Here is a 13,091-nt window from a genome sequence, read left to right on the forward strand (position 1 = left end):
TCAAATTCCACCAGTGGGATTCAGCTCTAACTAACCAGAAATGATCCTGAGATGGTCCACACCAAGTGTTGTTATTTATTGGGTTGTTCAGAAATCCAAGATGGCCACCATGGCCAACAGTGCCACTATATACTTGCTACAGAGAATGCATACTACAATAATATAAGGGTTTTAATTTAGAGTCAGATGACCGTTAAGGCCCCTGGGCCTCTTGTTTGTTTTTGTTTTTTGTTGTTGTTTTTTTTTTTTTTTGGGGGGGGGGTATTCATTTGATGGTAAGAAAAAGATTTGTTTTTCTCAATACCATAGCTTAGTGAGTGTTGTATGAATATATTGTATTCAAGTCCAGCTTTTACTTTTAGAATAAATAAAAATGTAAAATTGTTTTGACGGAAAGTGAAGTCATGAAAAGCTATTCTAGCAAATATATCAAATCAACCGTTTTTATTATCATCAATGTAAAGATAAATCATCCATATGTGTATTATTAAATTATCCTTGACCTTAAGAGCTGGCCGAGAAGATTTGAAAAAGCATCGAGGGGAAAACAAGTCCTACCCAGTCTTGGCTTTCCATGGAACGGACGAGAAAAACATTAACCCTATCTGCGAGACAGGATTTAAAGTTCCAGGTTGGTCATTTAATCTCCCCTTATTTAAACTCTTACTGAATAAGAAGAATATTGAGTCGGTGGGTATTTAATCAACCATATGAGTAAAATATTAAAATTAAGCATTTGATTGACACTGAATTTCGAAGCAGGTTATAATGTAACATCAAAAAATGTTGGTCTCGCAATTTTCTCAAACAAATAAGTTGATTAAGTCATTTAACCAGAGGGTCAGGATGACCTATAGCCATTGTGTTCCATCCGTCGGCGTCCACCATTCATAAATATTTTCAAAATTTTGAGTTTTTAGGTCACCCGAGACTAAGTCTCAAGTGACCTATTCTAATTGCCTTTTGTCCGTCCTCGTGCGTCATGCGTCTGTTAACAATTCACATTTCAACTTTTTCTCCAAAACAACAGAACCAAATTGAATGAAATTTGGCAGGGAGCTTCTATGGCTAAAGGTAAACTAAAATTGTGAATTATATGGTCCCCATCCCCAGGGGCCTTAAGGGCAGGGCCAAAAAGTGTCAAATTGACTAAAACCATAAAAAGATTCTTCTCTATACTCTTAGATAAGGTGGAATCAAACACTCTTCATAGATGGAAGGGTCTTAAGGTGTTTTACCAAAATTGTGAATTTCATGACCCTGGGGTCTCACGTTTGCCTCTGGGGAGGGGTTAAATTTTACAATAGTTCATATAGGGATATCACATTTTCGACAATGATTTGTTGGATTTCTATTGGAATTCATTCTAACTTTCTTAATATTATCACATGTTGGCCCTGACTGACCCCTTAGACTGATGGGTGAGGCCAAAAAGGGTCAATTGAATTTTTTGAAATATGTCAAATCTCAGGTGACTATTAAGGCCCATGGGCCTGTTGTTCTCATAAACTGCTGAACCCAATTTCAATGAAATTTTGCAGAAACCCCTCTTGGCCAAATGACAACCAAATTCGTGAATTATATGGTCCCCAACCCCAAGGGGTCTGAGGGGCAGGCCTTAAAGTGTCAAATTAACAGAAATTTCAAAAATCTTCTTAAGGTGCAGATTTAGTGGAATCAAATACGCTTTATAGATGGAAGATTATTAAGGTGCTTTACAAAAAATGGGAAATCCATGACCTAGCCTAGGAGCCTCACTCAGGGGATAAACTTTACTATTATATATTCTATATAGGGAAATCACATTTTTGAACATTATTTGTCTAATTTTCAATAGAAATAATTCTTAACTTGGTTAGAATTATCAATATTAGATTGTAGTTTGCTGGTATATGCATGTATCTGCCCCATCAATTGCATACTTCAATTGAAGATGGGTACATTCAGGAATCGCTTACCAGCTTGATTTTACCTGGCAGGAGACACAGGATTTAAACATAAGACTGATACCGGATGGTACGGAAAGGGAGTGTACTTCAGCGAGTTTCCAGCATATTCGATGGGATATATCCACGGTTCAACAAAACTGCTTCTGTGTCAGGTTCTACCAGGAAAAGTTTTCCAGTGCACCAAACTTATCCATGGGGCAGCCCTGGAAAAGGGTCACGATTCTCACACCTCGCCAGACAAAATGGAGTTGGTCATTTTCAACGGCAATCACATCCTTCCGTCGTACATTGTACATTATGAGCATGCCAGTACTAATTTCAAATACAAACCTGCTGTAAGTATAATGTTGTCTAGTCATAGAGTAATTTTCCCCGATACCTATAAAGCCTAAAGTGCTCCAATTAAGTTATACCTAAATTGCAGTATATGGGGTAGAACATTGTAAATCTGTATATCATAAATATCATATCCTAATTATGTTCGAGGTCATGTGGTGGGAGTAGCTCATAAACATCAATTTCACTTTTTCCTGAAGCTTCTTGCACATATACAGGTTTAAAATATAGACAATAGCTTTGTATACAATCCACTGTTGCAAGAAATTGTGTGTGAAGCTATTACTATGTTTGACAGCAAATAAAATAACCTCTAATTACTGAACAAATTGATATTTCCCAAAACCATGGATGCCCGGCCTTAATTGTGAACATGTTTCCTGTCCACAAATATCCTGCATGGTATTTTGCCATCTTGGATATATACCATTTTGAGCTTTCACCACAACATTGACTAAAATTTGAAGTGATTACAGTACAAATATGTACATAAAAATCTTATTATTTCATAACAACAGTAAGATCGATATTTATCTGAAATTTCACTTCCATTGTTAGGTGACCACTGCGATAGATTTTCATTGTTGTTATATTTACTGGCACTTTAATTCTTTACAGACTTTACCAGGCATTGCTTACTTGTACTCTGCCTGGTCGGATGGCACAGTGGTAACACACTTGCCTTTCACATAGGCTGCTGGGGTTTGATTTTCCAATTTGATGTGAAACAATATAGGGTCACCTGCTGGACCTGGGTTATCCCAGGGTACTCCTGTTTCCTTCTCTACTAGTCCCGAGCCATCCAGCATGATTTTATATAACTTGTTTCGCAACTGTTATGAAATACATATAGTTTAAATTTCACTTACATACTGTGACTTTATATCAAGTATTATGACTTGAGGTATTTTGAAGTTTTAATATAAAATGTCTTTAATTTGTGGTGAATAACTGAAGAGTAACAAACTTGTTACGATGCAGAAATGAAATCAGAAAGAGTTTTGTAAAATTAATTGCAGGACTGACAAGCAAGTAGGTTTAAATAGTACATAATGTAGCTATTCAATTGATGTATTTTCAAAGAAATACTACTAAAATAAAGGCAGATATTAAAGTCCTGTTTTACCGTTGTGTTCCCAATGTAATTGAACTTGTACTGGTGTAAAATATTCAAAGAAAATATCTTGGTTGATTCACTGTCTCTGTTATGCCATTCTGTCTTTATTTACAGGGCAGTGGTGTGTCTAATTCTGATAAGCTTGATAGTAAAAAGGTCGCTGCTGCTTACGCGGGCATAGCAAGTTCCAAGGCATCATCGTAAGTCAAGTTTTCCCGTATAAATTATCTTGTACCTTAAATTAAATGGTTTATACAAATGATGAAAAGTGCTGGAATTTCGAGTCAGTACTGGAAAAGTGATGGAAATCATACCTCCTTGCTGTAACCATGCTTTTTCAGATTCTTAAAAAAAAGTTATTTATCACATGAAATCATATTGATAAAAGATTTTTATTATCAACTTTATTTACTTTAATTTTTGATAATATCCAGATTACACTGTCTGGTTATTTATTTCAAGCATAGTCTTTTGAGCACTTAACTTGCGCAACATAATTTTTAGCTCACCTGGCCTGATTTAATCAAATGTTTAGAAAGAAGAATATTTGATTGTCAGCTAGGCTGTGCTGAAGTCAGGACCAAAATGGAGAGGAAATATCTACAAGAATTCTTTTGTTTAGAAATTACGTACCCAATGATTGTTTCCAGATGAGTGAAAAAGGCCCTTTAATTGGTTTATTGACAGATCATATGACAAAATTTCATGATTTGATTAATTTCCAAATTCCGAATTTACATTGAAAGCAAGTATGAGATATTTTGTGTGTCTTTGTGTGATACAAATTAAACATAAACATGAGTTTAGAGATAAACATTTTGCAGAGTGTAAAATAAACTTTCAAAAAATGTTTATTAATAATTTATTTCGTATCTTTTACAGCACCTTTAAAAATCAAAAGATCATGTTTTCTGGGACATTTCAACTAACACAAAACCAAATGCTGGAACTAGTAAAAAAGCATGGCTCAGACAAAGGTAAGGTTATCTTTAATTCAGAGTTGTATAGATGTAGTTTGATCTGTATGAATGGTTCAACACTTCCACAGATAAAGTACTTACAATGACATACATGAAGGTTACTATGGTGATACAGTTTTATATCTGGTGAAGGTTGCTATAGTGATACAGTCAGTTTTATATCTGGTGAAGGTTGCTATAGTGATACAGTCAGTTTTATATCTGGTGAAGGTTACTATGGTGATACAGTCAGTTTTATATCTGGTCAAGGTTGCTATGGTGATACAGTCAGTTTTATATCTGGTGAAGGTTACTATGGTGATACAGTCAGTTTTTAGCTCACCTGGTCCGAAGGACCAAGGTGAGCTTATGCCATACCGTGGCGTCAGACGTCCGTCCATCCGTCCGTCTGTCCGGCCGTCCGGCCATCAACACAATTGACTTCTTCTTCTGAACCACTGATCAGAATTCAACCAAATTTGGTAGGAAGCATCCCTAGGTTGGAGGGATTCAAATTTATACATATGATGGGGCTGACCCCCCAGGGGCCTTAGGGGCCGGGCCAAAAGGGGTGCATTTGGCAATATTGATATAAACGACTTCTTCTCTGGACCTAAGCAATGCATGACATTGCTATTTCAGCAGTAACATCCCTAGGTGGTTGGGATTCAAATTTTTACAAATGGAAGGGCTGACCCCCCAGGGGCCTTAGGGGTGGGGCCAAAAGGGGTCCATTTGGCAATATTGATATTAACGACTTCTTCTCTGGACCTAAGCAATGTATGGCATTGATATTGCAGCAGTAACATCCCTAGGTGTTTGGGATTCAAACTTATACATGATGGGGCTGACCCTCCAGGGGCCTTAGGGGTGGGGCCAAAAGGGGTCTATTTGGCAATATTGATATTAACGACTTCTTCTCTGGACCTAAGCAATGTATGGCATTGATATTTCAGCAGTAACATCCCTAGGTGGTTGGGATTCAAACTTATACATGATGGGCTGACCCCCCAGGGGCCTTATGGGTGGGGCCAAAAGGGGTCCATTTGGCAATATTGATATTAACGACTTCTTTTCTGGACCTAAGTAACATATGACATTGATATTTCAGTGGTAACATCCCTAGTTGGTTGGGATTCAAATTTATACAAATGAAAGGGCTGACCCCCCAGGGGTCTGAGGGGTGGGGCCAAAAGGGGTACATTTGGCAATATTGATATTAACGACTTCTTCTCTGGACCTAAGCAATGTATGACATTGATATTTCAGCAGTAACATCCCTAGGTGGTTGGGATTCAAATTTATACAATTGAAAGAGCTGACCCCCCCCCCCCAGGGGCTTAAGGGGTGGGGCCAAAAGGGGTCCATTTGGCAATATTGATATCAACGACTTCTTCTCTAGACCTAAGCAATGTATGGCATTGATATTGCAGCAGTAACATCCCTAGGTGGTTGGGATTCAAATTTATACATATGATTGGGCTAACCCCCCAGGGGCTTAGGGGCAGGGCCAAAAGGGATCCATTTGGCAATATTGATATTAACAACTTCTTTTCTGGACCTAAGCCATGTATGGCATTGATATTTCAACAGTAACATCCCTAGGCAGTTGGGATTCAAATTTATACATATGATGGGGCTGGCTACACAGGGGCCCGGGATGGAGCCAAAAGGGGTCAATTTGGCAATACTGATGTAAGCGACTTCTTCTCTAGACCTAAGCAATGTATGACATTGGTATTTCTGTGGTAGCATCCCTAGGTGGCAGGGATTCAAATTTATACAAATGAGAGGGCTGACCCACCAGGGGCCCCAGAGGTGGGCCAAAAGGGGTCCATTTGGCAATATTGATATTAACGACTTCTTCTCTAGACCTAAGCAATGTATGACATTGATATTTCAGCAGTAACATCCCTAAGTGGTTGGGATTTAAACTTACACATGATGGGGCTGACCCCCCCAGGGGCCTTAGGGGTGGGGCCAAAAGGGGTCCATTTGGCAATATTGATATTAACGACTTCTTTTCTGGACCTAAGTAACATATGACATTGATATTTCAGTGGTAACATCCGTAGATGGCTGGGATTCAAATGTATGCGATTGATTGGGCTGACCCCCCAGGGGTCTGTGGGGCGGGGCCAAAAGTGGTTCTTTTGGCAATATTTAAGATATAAACGACTTCTTCTCTGGACCTATGCAATGTTTGACATTTATATTTCAGTGGTAACATCTCTAGATGGCTGGGATTTGAATTAATACAAATGATGGACTGATCCCCCCGGGGGCTTCAAGGGCGGGGCAAAAGGGATCAGTTTGACTATATTGCTATAAAGGACTTATTGCATTTTTGAAACAAGTAAGATCAAGAGATGAACACAGTCCTGATGTAAAAAATAAACCCAGGGGTCATTCCCCACCCCTAAGGGACTTAATAGATAATAATAAATAAACCAGGTGAGCGATACAGGCCCTCTGGGCCTCTTGTTTATCTGGTGAAGGTTACTATCATGGTGTTACAGTTTTATATCTGGTGAAGGTTATCAGGGTCATTAAGTCAGAATCTGGTGAAAGTTATGATTGGGATAAACCCAGTGAAGTATTGTGATGTGAAAGGTACAGTAATGATCCATTATATCAAGTTCATTGCAATAGGACATATTTATTGTTTTAACTATTTATTAATTTTTCTGCAGCTACAGTGAAGGTTTTCAGCATACTTGTGGCATCATCCTCAGAATTTGCATTGAAAAGTAATAAAGTGCAGCAGGCAGCTTCGAAAGGGGTAAGAAAAAAACATTACATCCTTGATACTTCAAGGGTTATGCACCCCTGAAATATACCATGAAAATATCAAAGGCTTAGCCACTGAAATCTTGTGGATAAAAAAATATTAGTTTGATTCTTTGATGCACATCAAACAAACCTCAAGGTAGCTGTATGTTTATTTGACAGGTTTAAGATGCGGTTGTTTCTCCTTTGCTTTCTTCTGTTTGGAACTCTCGACCCATAACCCTCCACCTCTGGTTGCAAGTTTAAAACCCACCTGGGGCAGTTTCTGACAGTAATGACCGTAGGCCTGTGTTTTCTCTCTGGGTACTCCGGCTTTCCTCCAACTCCAAAACCTGGCATGTCCTCAAATGACCCTGGCTGTTAATAGGACATTGAATAAAACAAACCAAACCAAAATCTTCTGAAAAATGCATGAGCATAGCCATGTTGTTTTTCCTGACACAAATTAAGGAGTTAAACGGGTGCATTCGGTGACATATTCTTGGTGCTTAGAGAGGGAGCATAAAGACACCTATACAAATCTACGACAAATCCAGGTCAAGTCACATTTTATAAATGAGAAATATGGTTGTGCAAATGGTACCACTGGGCATACCAGCAAGCATAAAATACATTTGACTTCATAAGGAAAGAAATATTTTGGAATAAGGTATTAATGTAAACTGTAAATACTTTCCCATATGGTCTGATCTACCTGCAACTTGAAATTGTGTGGTTAATTTTCCTGTCAAAAGTCGACATCTCATTCTATATCGCAAGTTTGATAATCAAATTTTAAAATTAGAAATGGAAAATTAACAATTGGAAAATTGAAATCATCATGCTTATCATGCAGTTTAGTTGTAAGCTGTAATGCTAACTGGTTATGTTGTATGTACAGATCGAGGTGACATTCAGATTCTTTTATTCCTTTGTGTTTTTCAACACAGAGAGAAGACATTACAAAACAGTACGATGAAATATAGACACAATACACAATTACAAAACAATACAATGTAATATAGACACAATACACAAGTACATCACCCTGTAATGATAAGCTCTTCACTATAATAAGCCTTGACAGAGGGACACAGTTTCTTCCCATAGGTATACCAATAGTCTTTTGGAAGATTTTGTCACCAAACACAAAGATGTTGTTATCGATTAAAACTTGCATATATGCTTGACGTTCTTTTGAAAATCTGATATTAGAAATGATAAATTTATAGAATACCAATACTCTTACGCATCTCCATCTAGCGTTTGTCAATGTTGTTGACCTTTTTTTATATGTTCCTTTTGTGTCCCCTAGGAGGAATTCTTACAGACAATAGAAATATTAACGTTGTATTTCTCAACTGGTTGCCAAATGCGGTAACATGTTTTAACATAAACCTTTTTTTTTTCCAGCTACCCGTTGTTTGCGAGATGTTTGTTTACGACTGCATAAAGGCCCGCAAATTGAAAGCAACAGAACCTTACGAATTCTCTGATTAGTACAGTCTTTGGATTTTTTTAGGTCATAGTTACACAATGTAACACATGCTGTAAAACTATGTGATCATGTGATAGAGGTTTGTTAGTTGTTTGAAACTCTACAGAGCTGTTGGGTAAATGTGAAAAAACCTTTTGTCCTGACAGAGTATGGTGTCAGAGGCAGGAAAGGCTTGTTTAGCAGTGTTGTGAGGTACACATTGTATAGATGTTTTGGTGGCTGTTTTTATCTATGTTTATGTAGAAAAGGTTTGTAGTGATTTAATTGGAGTTAACGGACAAATTGAAAAAGGTTTTGTAAATTTTACAACAATTGCAAAACACATCTCAACTTTATATATTAATCACTCCTGTTGGTCAAAATTGAAGCGTGCTAGCTAGGGGTCTTGGTGGCAGGGCAGGTGACCTCATACCTTTTCACTTCAAATCGTGGAATTTAATCCTGACCGCCTTTGTAGCTTTTTAGTTGATTATACAGTGACTGCCGCGTAAACAATTGTTTCATTTTACCTAAAAATATAATCATTGTTATCTTACTAAGCAGATTGGTCATTAAATGGCTTCATTTTCTATTTACATTTGTATGTCTGATTCTTATATACAAAACCTACCTGTATGTATGTGTGTGGGCTGATGTGATAATGCACTGTACCGTATCCATTGTAGTTGTAGAATGGTCGTAAAACCAGAACAGTGTCGTTAAGGATCATGATCAATTGTCTGGTAAACTTAGGTTTGACACTTACTTGTATGGCTAGGTATCCTAGTTGTCTTAATGCATTCTGATAAAAATTAACTGTTAAGTGGTAAATAGATATTTGTATCATTCCCAGAATAGCAAGGAGCTTTACTGTTGTAATCGTAATCTTATTTAGAATTAAAATCAGCAGAATGAGATATTTAAGATTTGTTTCTGAAATTCTGTTAATCTATTGAGAGTAAATTCCAACAATGCAAGACATTGCTGTTAACATCATTGTGCACATCAGATAGTGGCCAGTAATTTCATTTACCGGGTACATTAAAAGTTTTATCCTGTGTGACACAGCCCTGAGGGATTTGATTTACCTTGTACATTAAAAAATGAATCCCTGCATCAGGTAAAGGTCAGTAATTTTATTTACCTGTAACATTAAAGGTTTTACCCTGCATCACATGGCCCTCAATGATCTGATTTACATGGTCCATTTATCCATCATTTTGCATTTAAAATATTATTAGTACCATTAATAGAAAAGATTACACTTTTTGGAATAATCTTCGGAAAATATTTCCTGACAGTGAATAATTATAGTAATTGTTTACAAAGTTTTATTTAATAAAGATTTTAAGAAAGTGGTATCAATTTATTTTTTACCAATGCCAATAGGTTTTTACATTTATTTAAGCATTGATGTCATAAAAAATAATTGACATCAACGCTTATAATTAATTTTTGAAAATTATTTTCTAATTTAAAAAATGTTTTATGTACAATTTTACTGGTTTTAAATGGGATTCTTTTTCTCAAATCAATACGCAACGCCAATTGTGGTATTGTGACGTCACATTTTTCGCGCCATTCTCGAAATTTCTTTCATAGAAGAATGAAAAGAATTTTTAGACCAATCAAATTTGAGTATTTACCATGAAAACAGAAAAATTTATTATATGATATTGTGCTATTTAATTATACATTTACACTTGTTTGAAATAACAAAAACTGCAATATATGTACATAGAAATGTGCACTTAATGATATATATAAATATATATATATATATATGTAATATTTATGATAATAGAAATGTGTTTTTGTGTGTATTTGTTTTACAATACAAATATACGAAGAACGAGTTATTATCACTGAAGTCTAAAAAACATGTCTTGTTGTATTGTGGTTTGTTACTACCGAATTAACCAGATAAATGATAATAAAAAGAACGTCTTTTCCGTTTGACAATTCAATTTAATATCAGCAAAACTTACAACGTAATGACGTCATAGAGAATGTGACGTCATGTAATCACAACAAATATATATCGCCAATTTCTATATACATAAAATGTCGGTAATTCTCGACATGCTGGGGCCGCCAAAAGTAAACAGAACATTTAAAATACATTATATAGATATTATAATTAAAGACGCGTAATTATAAAGTAAGTTTGTTCGCGTTGTGTAATTTTTTTATGAATTGGCAAGTCTTTCACTTCTCCTTAAATCATGAACGTTCAATTCCAGTGGGTAAAGTTTTGTAATGGGTCTATTGGTTCTGCCATTACTAGTCCTAACAACAGCACTTCTTGAATGACCGTCGCGACCAGTGATAAGTTCTTGAACTACGGCTAATTTCCAATAGATCCGTTTTGATTCATCGTGAATTTGAACTACATCGCCGATTTTGATATTTTCACTTAGCACTCCAGATACGCGTTGAAATTCTCGTAGTGCTTCTGATAAGACCTTCAGAATCTACATATAATTTTAGTTGTCGGATAATGTCGTTTCGTCCTCCGTTTCTAAGACATTCCAATACACCTCCGTAATCCTGTTGGGCTATACGTATCCAGTATTTAGATGCTTCGTTAATTTCACTAGGCGTTAAAATACCGTTTTCCGTCCCGTCGTTGTCACTTTGCAGATCGATATGAAGCGAAACACAAAAGCGGTGATTCTTAGTATCTTCTGAAAAGAGTTGTACTTATCTAAAGCGAAAATATGAGATACGTCTCGGTTATTCTCTGTGCGGTTTGGTAGATCTGTGTCCTCCTGTTCCGATTCCTGCTGACTTTGTGACATCAATGTGATATTTGTGTTCCATTCAGGCCAGTCTGATTGGTTTACTATCCAGTCAGGTCCATGTATCCAAAGTGTACTTTCCAGTAATTCACGTGCAGATATTCCTCTGGTTTGTAGATCATCTGGATTGCAATCCGTGGGAACATATCTCCATTCATGTGTTCCTATGAGTTCCTTTATCACCTTTATTTTGTTGGCAATAAATCTTTTCAGCATTTTTTCCGACTTCAGCCAGTGTAACACGATCTGACTATCGCACCAAAGTGTCACGGAGTAAACGTTCATTGTTTCCTGAAGATTGTTTGCGAGATGTACTCCAATTACAGCTCCCATAAGTTCCATTCGTGGCAGTGTTGAAGATTTTAATGGCGCAACGCGATTTTTTGACATCAAAAGTGTTGAATTTGATCCATTCACTTAGTAAGCGCATGCTCCATACGCATGTGGACTAGCGTCTGTGAAGATGTGTAGTGCGTTTTTACTGGTATCAAGTGATTTCATCACACATCTTTGAATATTGAGTTTTGTTGCCGACTGTAGATCCTGTGCAATACTGTTCCAACGGTTTGTAATATCCTTTGGTAATGGTATATCCCATTCGAAGTTTCCAAAGATCCTGTATGAACAATTTGGCTTTAATTGTGACAGGGCTTAGAAATCCGAGTGGATCAAAAATCCTCGATGACTTGCTGAGTACCTCCCTCTTCGTTACATTCTCGGAATCAGTCAGTTTTAGCTGTGGAAAACTCAATTTATCACTCTCGACGTTCCAACGCATGCCTAGAATTTTCACATTTTCTGAAGGATCTTCTACTTTGTCAGACGTTGCTTTATTCCTTAGTTTACTGCTGTTTGAATTCCATGTGCGGAAATTAAAACCGCCTTTTTGTAGAAGATGTCTAGCTTCCGTGTAGAATCTTAGCAAAGAAATTTCGTCATTAAAGCTTGTAAGAACGTTGTCTACATAAAGACTCCTTTCTAGTTCTAGTGATGTCCTGTTAGGGTTGTCCTTAAACAATTTCAGGAGAGTTGCGTTGAGAATAAATGGTGAGCATGTAGCGCCCAATAAGACTACTTTAAATCTGTACGTGATGATTTCGCTGTCAGGATCAGTGTAGTCTCGTAACCAGAAGAATCTGGTATAATCTCTGTCTTCCTCTTCTAATCCAATTTGAAGGAATGCCTTCTCTATGTCGGTTGTTACAGCATAATTGTTCATTCGGAATTTGGTCAGAAGAATTGGTAGATCATTCAACTGTGGCGCATTCGTTTCCAAGCAGTCGTTCAAACTTGCTGATCCATGTTTTTCTTTACAACTACAATCAAAGACGATCCTTATAGGCGTTGTAGGTGAATCCTTTTTAACAGGATGATGCGGTATATAGTGAGCTCTCTCGTTTTTGTCTTCTCCTTCCTGTACGCGTTCAATGAAATCTCTCTTCTCTTGGTCCTTTATAATGTTGTCATACATGTGTAATAGGTCCGGCTCTCTGTATAAACGTTTAACGACACTTACAAATCTTTGTTTTGCTACAGTTTTGTTTGATGGTAGTTCGTCACGTTCCTGTTTCCATGGTAGCTTTGCGGTGTATCTGTCTCCCTGATTTCGAATTGCGTTGTCTTGATATGTCTGCATTTTTGTATCGGTTTCCGAAGGTTCTTTGTCTGGTAAATCCTCAATTT

General features: G+C 36.9%; 1 protein-coding gene across 1 annotated transcript in view; it reads left to right on the forward strand.

Moving 5' to 3' along the window:
• LOC117343249 overlaps window positions 1-9,962 on the forward strand; it is a 28,498-nt gene extending 18,536 nt beyond the window's left edge. The window contains exons 5-10 of the mRNA XM_033905593.1: window positions 510-631; window positions 1,980-2,284; window positions 3,517-3,602; window positions 4,285-4,379; window positions 7,055-7,143; window positions 8,544-9,962. Of these exons, the coding sequence (XP_033761484.1) occupies window positions 510-631; window positions 1,980-2,284; window positions 3,517-3,602; window positions 4,285-4,379; window positions 7,055-7,143; window positions 8,544-8,630 (784 nt within the window). The 3' untranslated portion in view covers window positions 8,631-9,962. The remainder of the gene's footprint in view (window positions 1-509; window positions 632-1,979; window positions 2,285-3,516; window positions 3,603-4,284; window positions 4,380-7,054; window positions 7,144-8,543) is intronic.
• The last annotated feature ends 3,129 nt before the right edge of the window (window positions 9,963-13,091 follow it).

Source organism: Pecten maximus, chromosome 15, assembly GCF_902652985.1.
Source record: "Pecten maximus chromosome 15, xPecMax1.1, whole genome shotgun sequence".
NCBI lineage: Eukaryota > Metazoa > Mollusca > Bivalvia > Pectinida > Pectinidae > Pecten > Pecten maximus.